This window comes from Bidens hawaiensis, unplaced genomic scaffold, assembly GCF_021521415.1.
Source record: "Bidens hawaiensis isolate Kalapana, Puna unplaced genomic scaffold, B.hawaiensis_p1.1 tig00037490_1, whole genome shotgun sequence".
Lineage (NCBI taxonomy): Eukaryota > Viridiplantae > Streptophyta > Magnoliopsida > Asterales > Asteraceae > Bidens > Bidens hawaiensis.
The window spans coordinates 154,095-169,034 of NW_027505480.1; the positions used below are offsets into that span (position 1 = coordinate 154,095).

Genomic DNA, 14,940 nt, shown 5'->3' on the forward strand with positions numbered 1-14,940 from the left:
AATGCCTGAGAAATATAGACGGCTTAGAAGCATAGTATGTTGGGTCGAGCGAGTTCAAAAGGCTCGACTACTAACGTTGAAAAGTGAATTTGAAAAACTCAAGATGGCAGAAAACGAGACTGTTGACGAGTTTGCAGGAAAAATAACAAGTATAGTTTCAAAGGCAAGGAGTCTAGGTCACGCGTTCGAGCAAGATGTCTTGGTGAAGAAGTTACTGGATGCGGTTCTAGATAAGTACTTTCAACTCATAGCCTCAATCGAGCAAAGTGTTGATCTCGATAGTTTGATGTTTGAAGATGTTGTTGGAAGACTTAAGATGTTTGAGGAACATCTATGAGGGAGAAAACGCGCTTCAAATTTACAAGGTCAGTTACCTTTCAATCGATTTGAAAGTAGTTACAAAGGCAAGTCTTATGATCAGTCCAGAAGCCGAGGTAAGGGGTGGCCGAGTTCACAAGGACGTGGAAGAGACCGTGAGATCAAGCCCGAGACGATGAGGACCAAGATGGTTGTGAAAACTGAGGTGGTCGAGAGTGTTGACAAGTGTGAAGTTGAAGACCCGCCAATTTCGAGTAGGAAATTAGGGGGTCAGTCGGATACAACAATTAGGGGGGGGGGATTTGTTAGCTCAATTGTTGTTTGGCCTGTAAGGATCAACCCAAGAATTAAGTTTTTTTTATATTTGGTATTGTCTTGGCTAGAAAGTTAGGTTAGTCTATATGAACCGAGTTATGGTTAGACATTAGAGATCATGAAGTAGATGCAATCGAGTTAGGGTTCATCAAAAGTCATACCGAATTAGGGTTTGAGTGTTGTAATAAGTATTTTGAGTTAGATTTTCATGATTAAAATAAACAGAGTTATTTGTTTAGTTTGTGTTTGATTATTGATCCGAGACTTGAAACTTCTCCTCCGATAGGACAATACAAGTGACCTTTATTACTTTCTCTGTATGTTTCTTCTCCTACGATAGGACAATACAAGTGACCTCTATTACTTTCATGTAGAAAATTATTTGCTTTAATAGAAAATTATTTGCTTTAATAGTATAGTTAGATGGGATATGATGTTAAAATTGATCATGTTAATTCTTAGTTTCCTTTTCTAACATTTTCTTACCATTTGCCATTGACTTGGTGTTCCATGTGACCCGGGTTCGATTCATGCCCCATCATTTAGTTTCGGCGACATCAGGTGATGATAGTAGACTAGACGAGTAGGTGTCGTTCATTAGTTGGATCTTTGAACTGAACAGGGTTTACCTCATCGCATAGTCGTGCCTTCAGGCGAGTGTTCACGAGCGTTGACCTTAGGTGAGGGTTTCCCCCGGTTCGAAAGACAAGTATTTCCCGATATGGTAAATTTAGTCGATAGTCCATTTGAAAGATTCGTTTACCGTTAAAAAAACATTTCTTACCATTTTTTTATTTCTATAGTTGTTCATATTGAGTTTGGATTCTTAAAATCTAATCAAATATTTGTTAGTACATCATGAGTCTTTTTTTTTTCTATCGATTATTTGTGATTCATAAGGCACAAATTTTTCCAAAATTTTATATGAATATGTAAATTAATTGTGGAATTGTTTGAATGAAGATGAGCTATTTCTAATGCTTTTACATTTATTGGTGCATAATTCTTAGAACTTGCTTTGGAATAATTCCACATACCTAATGTTTCTTCACTTTTAAGGATTATATGCTTGTCAACTATAAGTATTTTCTTTAGACAACAAAATTTCAAAGGATTATATTCGTAATCATTTTCGATCGGATGGAATAATGAGCCAAATGATAAGTGGATTACAAAGCTTTATAAACGTATCAATATGAACATTTTGGTGTGAACTTATGAGGTTAGGAGTTATGATAATCCCAAATTTACGTCCAATTAAAATATTTATTGTTATGGTTCGTATACCTATATATTAACTAACTAGTTTTTATCCCCCGTATTATGAGGGCTGTTTTATATTATTTGTTTTTAATATTTATTTATTTTTTAAATTTTTATTTTTTTTATCATATAAAAGTTTTTTTTTTTCATTAGGGTTTGGATCCATTTGAAATGTTGGATAGATAAAGAGAAGAATAAATAATAGTGTGAAAAATATATAACTGGTGTTGCTATATACATTTTTTTTAATTAAATAATTCAACGACTGTTTCTTTAAATGTGGCAAGGGTTAGATTGTCATTTGACAACGACAACAATAGGTGGAAAAAACCAAGACAAGGAACAAAATTGGCAGGAGCGAGTGGGGTGGGCCGATTTTACCAATTGTGCAACCACTCTTTGATTCAAACATGTGTTTACGTTTTTGCCGAGACATTTCCCATCGCGTACCAATTTTGCCCCTGACATAAAATTCTGGACCCATCACTAAGTGATTTTGAAAATTTATACGAGTCAATGATCAACCTACCTTATGTTGTATTATTCAAGTGAATAACGGAGCGAGTTCTCTTAAACTCACACCGGCTTGATATTTTTATGAGTCCTTGGTTCGAGCCAAATCTTCTTCAGCTGAATTTGAACAAGTATGAATGAGACAATAGTTGAAGAGCCCCGTATTATTAGCTCAACTACAAAAAGTTCTATATGTATTTCGTTGTATGAAATAATCAGGCTTTTAAGGCTATGTGTTACGAGAGGTGTGAAATGTGAGACGGCGCACCTTCACGCCCCTTTCACAACAGATCGCCTAGGGTTTATCGTGTTTAACATATCAACAACATGAGCTTTGATAAAGCGATTTTGAAGTATGATCACTTGTCGTTTCCCAAAACTCGTTTCCACGTTTGTACTTCTCTTTTCTTTTGAATGGTTATGCATTTTGAATCAAACATATAAGCGTAGTACTTCAACATCGTGGTCTCAACAACTTAAGCACTCAATGAATAAGAATAGCATATTATGTTTTCATATGATCATTTGGTCCAATCATGTATCTATTTTCACATGTTTAGGTTTTATGAATGAATTAGTACTAGAGCTTTGATCAAGACCGCTCATAATGTATGGACCCATGATGTGTTGGACACACATGTGACATGATAGATGACCATTCATGATGTGTGGCCGTCTTTAATTGGATACACGTGTGACATGGAAGCCATCGTCACCCTATTATTGATCCAAAATTATCATCATACACCATGTCACGCACTTCAAACCATTTGATAACATCACACATATATTGGTTTTAAGTACCATATATTAACTCTTTTCTCTTGGATTTGCGTATTTATACTAATGAGATAAAAAGACAAAAAAGCAAGTGAGATTTCAAAAATCTACTGAAATATAACCCAAAAGCAAGATATGTTTACTTTGTGTTTTTGATTACTTAATGATTGTTATTATTTCAAAATCAGACTGTGTGAGAGAATTATAACATATAAAAGATAAGTAGATAGCCAATAAAAAGTAGAAGTATTTGAAAATTTGAATCATATCAATAATTCATTCAACCCCAACATAAAAACATATAAAGAGATAAAAACATACACATATAAAAAAGCAGCAATCATCAAATCATGTTAACATAACATCATCATCATCATCATCATCATCATCATCATCATCATCATCATCATCATCATCATAGTAGAAAGTTGAAGTTAATAATTTCAATCATATAAACAAACATAGAAATAAACTTAACAAGTATCTTGATATTTTACCCCACATGAATGAGACACCAACTAAATTATCACTTTTTGCTCTCTCTTAATATACGCATCAATATCTCCTTTCAACACTATATTTGCACAATTACAAAAAAGTATCATTCATAGCATATTAAATCAATTGTTATAATATTAGCCCTAATTATAACAATATCTTCAAAGTAATAACTGAACTAAGAAATATGCTGAGTAAACAATATGATATCTTTGTTACTTCTGGATATCAACCTTCGTTCAAATCATTCTATTTATAATACAAAAACTACTGTGCAAAAGTACTATTTAAGAAGACAAACGTGTATTATTGCTTTGAAAAAATGGTCATCCAGAAAGTGAAAGCGTCGGTGGATTCATAACTTTGAAAAAGTGGTCATCCAAAAAAGTGAAAGCGTCGATGGATTCATAACATCAATCATATTTTGTACACATTTTTAATACATTTAAAGATATAACTTAACCATTATGGCCAATATTTAGGAATATAAAATATCTAAGTTGATGTAGAAACATACCCACCTTAGGTATTAGTTTGGCTACTGTTGGTGGATGATTAAACTAATAAAAGCAGCTCACTTGCTTTAGGACATAATTAACCTAATATTTTTCTATGTTTAATATAATCTTATAATAACTTTTCATTATAAAAATATAGGAAATTCAATAATTTAATTGGCACACAGCAAAAACCTTCTAAACTTATGGTCATGCCCACCTTTTTTATTTTCCTTTTTATTAAGTATATAAATATAAAACTAAAGCATTTTCTTATCCATCAATCACTTTTGATTATATATTTTTAATATTGGCAAAGTTCTATTACTAAATAGTAGATAACATAAAGAAATTAATCATTTTTTTTTTACTTTTATGTTTATATTATACGACAATTTTTATTTGTGTTACCTCTATAGCTATAGATATGATTAAATTCTGTGTATTCACTTTATGTTCATCTATCAGTAGACATGTCTCAAATATATAAATTTAGTTAAAAAAATTTTAAGAAAATAAAGTAGAAAGACGAAAACAAAATGAACACGTCAATAATAAGGTGATAGATGACAAAAAAAATACGTTAAAGTAAAAGCAGATATAAAATGAGTCGTTGTTCTTATATGTCAAGTAATTATATATATATATATATTTATATATATGTGTGTGTATCTGTGTGTAATTTAGTTTTTTTTATTTCATAACATATAAATAAAACTTGAATGATAAATATTAATTAACTTATAAATATACAAATGATAAAATATAAAAGTTTTGATGATTTTTCTCTAAATAGTATATTAGACATAAAACAAACATCTAGTCAATAAAAAGGTTATAGATAACAAAAAAAAGTTACGTAAAAGTAAAAAGCAGATAGAAAATGAGTTGTTATATTCAAGTAATTTTTATGTATGTGTGTGTATGTATGCATGTATACATGCATGTGTGTAAGTTAGTTTATTTCATATCTAGATAAATAAAAATTACTTAAGTAATAAATATTATCTTATAAATATACAAATGAAAAAACATAAAGATTTTGATGATTTTTCTTTTAACACATTAGACATAAAACCAACATCTAAATCATTTTTCAATAAATAAACAAAAGCAAATGTGGGCACACACTCCACAGTGCTTACAAAAATTATAAATTGTTATTCAGTACCTTCCCTACAAGCTCTCATCACCATTTGTTATATATACTCTCTCCATAACTATATCCTAAGCATCCCTTGTTTCTTCTTAGTGGAATAAACTCAATTTCACCATCTTTCAATAAACACCCACAAATCTTTATTCATTTTCTTGAAAAAAGTTTAAACTTTTGTTGCAAAATATGGTGGAATAAACTCAATATCACCATCTTTTCTTCAAGACCCACAAACCAAATCCACTTTCCTTTAACACCCACAAATCTTTTTTCATTTTCTTGAAAAAAAAAAGTTTAAATTTTCATTGCAAAAAAAAAAAAAAAAAATGGTGGTGAAGAAGCCAAGAATAGTGATAGTTGGAGCAGGAATTGCTGGCTTAACAGCAGCAAACAAGCTTTACAAATCACTTGTTGTTAAAGGTGGATTTGAGCTTTATGTTATTGAAGGTGGTAATAGAATTGGTGGTAGGATTAACACCTCAGAGTTTGGTGGTGATAGAATTGAAATGGGTGCTACTTGGATACATGGAATTGGTGGTAGTCCTGTTTATAAGATAGCTCAGGAATCCAGTTCCATGGAATCAGATGAGCCATGGGAGTGCATGGATGGGTTTCTTGATGATCCCATCACCATTGCTGAAAATGGGTATGTGTTGAGTCCATCTTTAGTTGATTCTGTTTCAAATGTTTTCAAGAATTTGATGGATTTTGCACAAGGGAAAAGGAAATCATTTGGTGTTGGAATTGGAAAAGGGAATGGAAGTGTTGGATCTTTTCTTAGAAAAGGTCTTGAATATTACTGGGAAATGGAATCAAGAAAGGAAAAGGAAGAGGTGAATGGGAATTGGAATAGGAAGTTGTTAGAAGAGGCAATCTTTGCAATGCAAGAAAACACTCAAAGAACTTATACATCTGCTAATGATTTGTATAATCTTGATTATAAAGCAGAAAGTGAGTATGTGATGTGTCCTGGTGAAGAAATCACCATTGCAAAAGGATACTCAAGGGTTATAGAATCATTAGCATCTATTTTACCATGTGGGGTTATTCAACTAGGAAAAAAAGTGTGTAAAATTGAGTGGCAACATGAAAGTGAAGTTGTAACACAACAAAATGGTCATGATGATACAAGACCAGTGAAGTTACACTTTCTTGATGGTACAACTTTATCAGCTGACCATGTTATTGTCACAGTTTCATTAGGTGTACTCAAAGCCGGAATTCGTGATTCTGACGATAAGGGTATGCTTAAATTCTATCCACCACTTCCGGATCATAAAATCGAAGCCATTTCAAGACTCGGGTATGGTGTTGTCAACAAGCTTTTCATGCAATTAAGCCCGGATTTCTCGGACTTCCACCAATTCCCATTCCTACAACTAGTGTTCCATCAAAGTGATTCCGGAGTTAAGAATCCGAAAATCCCATGGTGGATTAGGAGGACGGCTTCGGTGTCACCAATTTATAAAAATTCAAGAGTGTTGTCATCTTGGTTTGCAGGTGAAGAAGCACTTAAGTTGGAAACACTTTCGGATCAAGTGATTCTTGATGAAGTTTCAACAACTTTGTCCACCTTTTTATCGAGTTCGCCTGATTCCCATGAACCACAATGTAATGGGAATGTGATCAAGAACTCATCAAAGTTAAATCTTGTTAAGGTTTTAAAGACTAAATGGGGGAGTGATCCACTGTTTTTGGGTTCATATAGTTATGTTGCGGTTGGTTCAAGTATTTGTGACATGGATACATTGGCTGAGCCATTGACCAAAAGTGGTTCGCACCCACTTCAAATCCTTTTCGCAGGGGAAGCAACACATAGAACTCATTACTCTACAACTCATGGGGCTTATTTTAGTGGGATTAGAGAAGCCAATAGGCTACTTGCACACTATCAATGTATGGATTAGAATTATAATACTATGGAGGGTATTTTTGTAATATTCTATTTTTTTAAGTTGCCCTTTTTATCTAGTAACCATCTTTCTCATTGTTGGGGAATGAAAGAGAGATGAAGGCATTTGTAAGATGGGTGGGTTATAAAGAAGCTTCTTTTTTTAGTTTTCTATTAAACTTGTTTGATCTCTTTGGATTTGTTATTATGTTTCTAATTATCTTTATTAAAGCCCTCCAAAAGCAAAATTCTCACACTTAGAGCAAAACTGCTTATATAACTTGTACTTCACTAATCGTTTTTTCGTATAAGTTATGAAAAAAAAAATTTAGATCACCTTCTGACATCCACGTTTACATCGCGTGTATTATAGACTTAGCATAGAATGATACAATACTACATAATATATATATATATATATATATATATTAATCAATATAAGTTTTAATACAAATCAAATAAAAGCTAGAAAACAAAAGGTGGCTTATCTTTGTTATTTCAATAAGTTATATCAAAACACAGCACAATAAAGCCAAACCTTTATTGTTTGGATTTTCTTGTCTCCTTTGTTTCCTTTCTCTTTATTAGTTGATTTCTTATGTCTCTTTTTCTTAGCATGATAGTTATATAAGAAATGGTGTAATTGATAAATCATTACAATATTATTCCAAGTAAGACCACTAATAAATAACGTGACACAAATATGGATGTATATTACTTCAATAAGAGTTTTCCTCTCCTGAGTTCAATTCTAACAAGTGTAAAAGTCTAAAAATATCGTGACTACTATTGTAAGAGGATTTAAACTCGGGTAAGAAGATTCTCTCGAACTTAGAGTAAGCAGATAAGCCATTGTTATGACATCATTATATATATATATATACATATATAGGATTCAAACTCGGGTAAGAAGATTCTCCCGAATCTGGAGTAAGCAGGTAAGCCATTGTTATGACATCATATTATATATATATATATTACTGCAATATGCCACTCTAATGTGTGGAAGCCCACACCGGTAAAATGTTGCAGCATGAAATCAACCTCAGATGCTGATGACCAATAGCACGAATGGTATGATTTTTGTTTTGACCTAATAATGAAGGAAATAAAGATTATTACAACCATTAGATTCACTGACTAACTAGTGTGTGGGACCACTAGCTAGCCTTTGATAGGTCCCTAATATGCCCTTGCACATATTAGACCACGTGTGGTCATAAAGTTTCACTACTAGGCATTATGCGTCACGTGGCGCCCAGTCAGAGTTATGGTTTTTACAAAAACAAGCTGTAGTCATAACTCTCTACTCCTAGGCATTATGCGCCCAGTCATTATTAATTTTATTTGTTTTTTAAGTACTAAATCATTTAAATAAATTAACATAAAATTAAAAGATACATTAAACTTCCAAATAAAAACTAAATTAAAAAAAAAATACATCAAATTAAAAAAAAATACATAAATAATACTAATAAAACTAAGGCCCTGTTTGTTTTTGCCTCTTTTCTCTGAATAGAGGAAAACGTCTGATTCGGTCAGACGTAATCAGACATGGGGCTGTTAGTTTTTTTCTAGCATTAAGAGGTTCAGCGTCTTAATAGCATCTGAACCAGTAAGAGCTTTTAGTGGGTCTGAAAACCTCTTAACCCAAAAAAACATACGTTTGTCTCCGGCCTCCATTAACTTCTAACCCGGAGACTAGGCTCCATCTCCGACGACTAGAGGTTCGTCTCTAGCCTCCACCTGTTAATGATTCAGATTTCAGACATTTGAACCACCTCTTAACATTCAGATGTGGTATTCAGATTCAGACTTAAATCTTTAAAAAAACAAACGGGGCCTAACACTTATTTATATTTTTCTAAAATTTTCGCTCGTCGAGTGGCTTTTAGAGATTGGATTATCGGGTCGTCTTCGGATAGCTCGTTTGATAAAACCTCGATGTCTTTGTCCATTTCATTCCTTCTAAGTAGGTCGACGGCGTCCAAATTTACTTGAAGTCGTTGGGTTCCAAGTTCGTGTAAATCTTGGAGTCGAGAGTTCATTAATTTGAATTGGCTTTCCAATTCGGGATTCTAACCCGTTGCCGACGACAAAGTGACCCCTTTCCCCTTTTCTTTGCCTTTGGTTCTTCTACCCCCCGGCCGAGGCATCTCGGTAGTATTCACGGGGTCATTATCGCTTAAGTTGAAGTTTCGAGCGTTTGAACGGGGCGTGTCTGGATCAACCGAAGATGATGTTTTAGACTTTTTTTTTCGCGGACCACCTTCGGCTTCGGCATCCAACACCATGCCCCATTTTGGGTGAAACCTCAATAGGTCTTTCCAAATGCCAAAGTAGTTGAAGGTCCCGCCGACCTTATGTTGAAACTCAGTCAACGCGTTTTCCATGACTTCCGCGTCCGAGATACCGCTACTCCTAGTTCGATTCATCCGAGAGAAAACCGTATGAAAAGCCAAACATTTGGTGTTTATGTCGCCCCATTTCGACAGTTACGAATCTTTTTCTCGACGTGAGTCCCCGCCAAGGTTGTGAAACAACTCTATAATTTTGTGCCAAAATACCCCCATTTTTTGATAGTTCGCTAAAAAAAATAAAAAACATTACAAGTTTAATGTTTGTTATAAGAAATTTAAAAAAATATATATGTATTTTAAAAACTTACCGCATTTGGCATCTTCCGATATCGCGCACCAAGAACGAGCACATAGTACGCACTCGTCGATACTCCACGCTATCACCGTCTTTTTAACCCGAGGTTCGCCGGCGGCCTTCTTTCCGTGTTTTCTCGGACGTCCGTGTTGGCTCGAACCGCCTACGGTCTCCGGGACGGGTTGTGTCTCCAGAACGAACTCGACCTCGGGTTCGGTCTCCGGGGCGGGTTGGGAACCCGAACCGGAAAAAATGTTTGTCGTTGGGTTTTGGAAACCGGGCACCGCATTTGGCATAGAGTTTTGTAGAAATGCAAAGTACGCGGCCATTTGCGGGTCATACATATGCGGGACGGGTACGGTTGGCGTCGGGGCGGTAGATTGGTTCGGTTGTGGATTTTGGTTGCCTTGACGGGCATATTGACCGAAACCGAGAATATTTTGGTGGTTGTTTGGAAACATTTTGGTAGAAATATTTGTGTAAAAGATATAATTGGTGTAGAAAGTGGAAGGAATGTGTTAAAAAAATGAATATGGTTTGTTTATATAGTATAAATATAATTAATATAACTTAAAAAAAAAACCCAACGGCTCCAAATGGCCCCCAACGGCTCTTTTTTTGATTTGTGTGCCATTTCATCGCGTTTTGTATACAATGTTGGCAAAAAAAAATCCCATAACGCAGGGGGGGGTGTACCCCCCCGCGTTTCCGTCAAAACGTTGGTGGCAACGTTTGCCACTACACTTGGTCTTACACCGCAACTTATCCTCAAGTCATTTTTTTAACGGTTAATTACTGGCACACTTGATTATCTTCATTATTTGTTTGGAACTTCCATCTTATTTCATGTGAGACTCGAACCTAATACCTACCAATTTATCCTCAAGTCCTAATCATTTCATTTTAAAGGTTCAAGTAAGTTATTTGGAAGGAGTTAGTTTAGGGAACAATATTGTAATTTTAATATACCTTTAGTCATGATTTAAATAAAAAAAAATACTAAGTTTACTATAAAAAAACCATCCTCGCAAGGCTGCTTTGTTCTTCTATTCCCCATGCGCGATCATTTCTTACAGGGATTCAGGGAGACATATTAAGTTTGAGTGCCAATGGCTAGTGGGAGGTGGTAGGAGCTAGGAATTAGCACTCAAGAGTATATTCAAGACCCACAAGTAAAAAAGATATTTATGGTGGCACCATTCGAATCAATGGTGGTGAGATGAATGATGTAGTTGACGGATGGCGGTGTTTGTGTAAAGGAAGAGAGGCGATGGAGATGGTTGGTAACTAAGCGTTGTCGTTATATATATATATATATGTATATGTATATTGTTTTTTGTGTGTGTGTGTGGTTGTGTGTGTGTGTGTGGGGTGGGGGGGGGTGTATCATGTATGGATGAATGATGATCGTGGCCATGGCTGTGAAAAGTGACAAAGGTGGAAGATTATGTATGTGATAATGTATCGTCTTGTATGGATGTCGTTACAAAACCTTTTTTGGTTGCATTTAGAGCCTTTTAATAGTGTTGAATGTCGGTTAATGCACTATCGAGATCAATGAAGAATGATCAACACAACTAAAATGTTATAACCCTCACCAAAGTGAGACAGGTTGTGATATCAGTGACCAAACTTCAATGTAGAGTAAGTAAGAATATAGCCCTGTATTTGAAAGACAGAAGAATGAAGGCTATCAAACTTTTGTTTTTCATCCTTCTCTCTCTCCCTCTCCCTCTCCCACCACCTCTTTCTCTCTCAATATCTCTCAAGAAACCCTCTTCCATCCTTGATGATCCAAGCTTGAAGCTTGCATATTGGATTTTGGACGTGTGTAAGGTGCTATAATAGGTCTAGAAGTGAAAGGGAGTTGTGGATTTTTTTAAAAAGGTACATAAGCCATAGGTTTCGAAAATTCTTGACTTTTTTTACTCCATTAATGAGGCTTTAATGATGTTAGGTGTTCATCTAAAGGTTTGAGATTGTTAAAGGGCCGACTTATTGTAGCAAAAACATCACATCATCAGATGTAGGTAACCTTGTTAGAGTGTATTAACCTTAGGTAATGGGTATGTTCTTAAAATGCATGAACTTTCTAAGAAATGGGTTTTTTTGGTAAGGATTTGGCTTTTGATATTGGAAAGATCGACGTGCAATATAATAAATGGTTTGTACATAGATTTTTGATATATGCTTTATGATTAGAAAGTAATCTAAAAGGATTACATTACCAATCGCAAATTTTGGTTTTTTTAATAAAAACAAATATCAGCATGCGACACATGACAAAATTGTGTGGACCTTCAACTTCAATAATGTCATCGGTAACACAAGGGCAACATGCTTGTGTTTGACCAAGTGGTGGTCAACACGGCCGTTTAACATCACGCATCGATCGATAAACAACACGAATTAATTGACCAACTCTCATTTATATTAACCAGAAAATATAACTGAAAAAAGTGATTACAAACTCTCAAACCTTAACTCGTTTTAACTCAACTTGGCTGCATCTCATCTTCTTAATCCTTAACTTGGTTGTCCCTATCTATAATGGTAACTCTAACTTAGCTAACAAGAAACCTAATAACTCTAACTTTGTCTTTAAGCTACCCATTAATAACACCTTTTAATTCTTTGGCTGGGCATACACTTGGGCCAAACAACAGTTGAGCCAACAATCATCCCCCTAATTGTTGTGCCTAACTCACTCCCTAATTTCCTACTTGAACTAGACGGGTCTTCAACTTCACGTTTGTCATTCTTTTCTTCATTTTCCCGAGACATTTCTTGATCTCTTGTAGTGTTCTGTGGGCTCCACTTAGTTTGAACAATCACATGCTTCTTTTAATATTTAAATGTCCTTCCTTGGGCTTGCATCTTCTCATTGACAACTCTTCTTTAGACTTTGAATTTTGGAACTTAGATATTTAATTGGATCTAACTTGTACTCACTTGTCTTCTTTCAGTCCAATTCTTTGAAGATCCCATCCTGCAAAATTCTTCATTCCAATGATAGCTTGTTTACCTGGACTTTCAGTCCAATTCTTGGTCCTTGTCACCTTCATCAAAAGCTAACCTATAACATCTTTAATGATTAGCAAATCGTGTTTCATGTGAATCTAACATCCACCTTCTATTGTTTGACCAAGAGTTATGATATTGTATTATAAGCTTTCCTTCAATTAAGACTAAGACTGACCCTTTTCCCTGAATATCAATACAAGATTTATCTCTGAACTTCACCTTTCCCGTGACACGTTCATTCAACTTATAAAAATACGCTTTATTACACGACATGTGATTCGATGCTCCTTTTCGAGATACCGAACATCTTTCCCCGTCAGATCGGTTTCGAAACGCTTTGGAATCACACATTTCATTCAGAAAAACAGTATTTTGATCACTTTTAATCATAAATAAAATTGGATCCAAACTCTCAGTTCTGTTCAAATTCACTTTTTCATTTTTCTTCATACGTTATGGGCACATTTCGCGAAGTGACCGAAATTATCACATGGTAACACTGAACCTATGATCTATCCTTTCTTTCCTTTTAATGACCATTGGTTCTTCTTTTACCTCTAGGCCTTGACCCATGATGTTAACCATCTCGATTGTCACAACCATCTTGATCCTCATAATCTCGATCTTGACCTCCGATTTCTCAGCCTTTTCCACATCCCTGTGAACTCGACGAACCCTTACCCCGGCTACCGGATTAATCATACGATTTTCCTTTGTAACTACTTTCAGATCAATTGAAAAGTAACTAAGTTTGAGAATCTGAACTGCGTTCTATCCCTCGTAGACATTCCTTAAAGCTCAGATATCTTAAGTCTTCCAACAACATCTACAAACATCACACTATAAAGATCAACAATTTGCTTGATTGAGGTTACGAGTAGGAAATATTTGTCTGGAACCGCATCCAGTAACTTTTTCACCACGTCATCTTGCTCGAAAACATAACGAAGACTCGTTGCTTTTGAAACCAAACCTGTTATTTTCCCCGTAAACTGGTCAATAGTCTCATCTTCCACCATATTGAGTTTCTCAATTTCACTTTTTAATGTTAGCAGTCGAGCCTTTAGAATTCGCTCGGCCCCGACATACCGTGCCTTCAATTTCGTCTATATTTCTCAGCAGTTCTTATTATATTGAGAAATCTGAAGAAGAATATCACATTCCACCACTTGAACAAAACAATCTTGCCGCTTTATTCCTCTTCACATCAATAACCGCGCCCACATCTGGTTGAACAACTTCACATAGCCCTTGACCATCTAAGATAGATTCCACCACAATCACCCATGTGATGTAATTGTTCCGTTCCACTTTGGAACTTGCAGTGATATATCCCCCTGTCACTTTGGGTTAGATTATCGGATCTTCGTCATCACCTACCATTGACGATGTTGAACCCTCTTGCACCACTTCGTTGGAACAAATACAAACCAAACAGTCCCAAACCTCTTTTCAGAACCGAATTCGTTTGCTCATAAAATAAAATAAATAAAACCTTGATTAAAACCTAACTCGTTTAACCCATTTATGAAAAATAATAAATATTGAATTTGAACTACGTGTAACGATTTACTTGTGGCCAAAACCACCTTTTCAACCTAAACACTTCTATTTCTTTTTTGAACTTCGAGCAGCCACAAAGAATAATTACATAAAAAGTCAAATCACCAAAAAATCACAAGCCTTGATGTTTATGCCACGTTTTTTGCGATCGAACGTTTTTTTCTTTTATACCAGATCTCTTCTTCGATCACGACTTCTTCAAAATTGATCCCTCCTTATCGATCGCCGCCGAAACACTTCTTAGCCCTCAGCCATAGGTCCGACTTACCTACAGCTAGTAAACACTTGCAATCCGATCGCCGACTCGTAACTCCTTAGCCACCAATCTCCGTTAACTAGATTATTGATTTCTTGAACTTGGTTGTGATACCAATTCGAGTCCTGATTGATAAAAACACGAATTAAACGACTAACTCTTGTTTATATTAATAAAAAAAATATAACTCAAAAATGGATTACAAACTCTC

At 35.0% G+C, this 14,940-nt stretch overlaps 1 protein-coding gene across 1 annotated transcript; it reads left to right on the plus strand.

The window, feature by feature from the left end:
* The first annotated feature begins 5,317 nt into the window (after window positions 1–5,317).
* On the plus strand, window positions 5,318–7,392 carry LOC143613439 (putative polyamine oxidase 5). The gene has a single exon (XM_077087143.1). It carries the CDS (start codon window positions 5,667–5,669, stop codon window positions 7,245–7,247), a length of 1,581 nt encoding a protein of 526 aa, XP_076943258.1. The 5' UTR covers window positions 5,318–5,666; the 3' UTR covers window positions 7,248–7,392.
* Window positions 7,393–14,940: the final 7,548 nt, after the last annotated feature.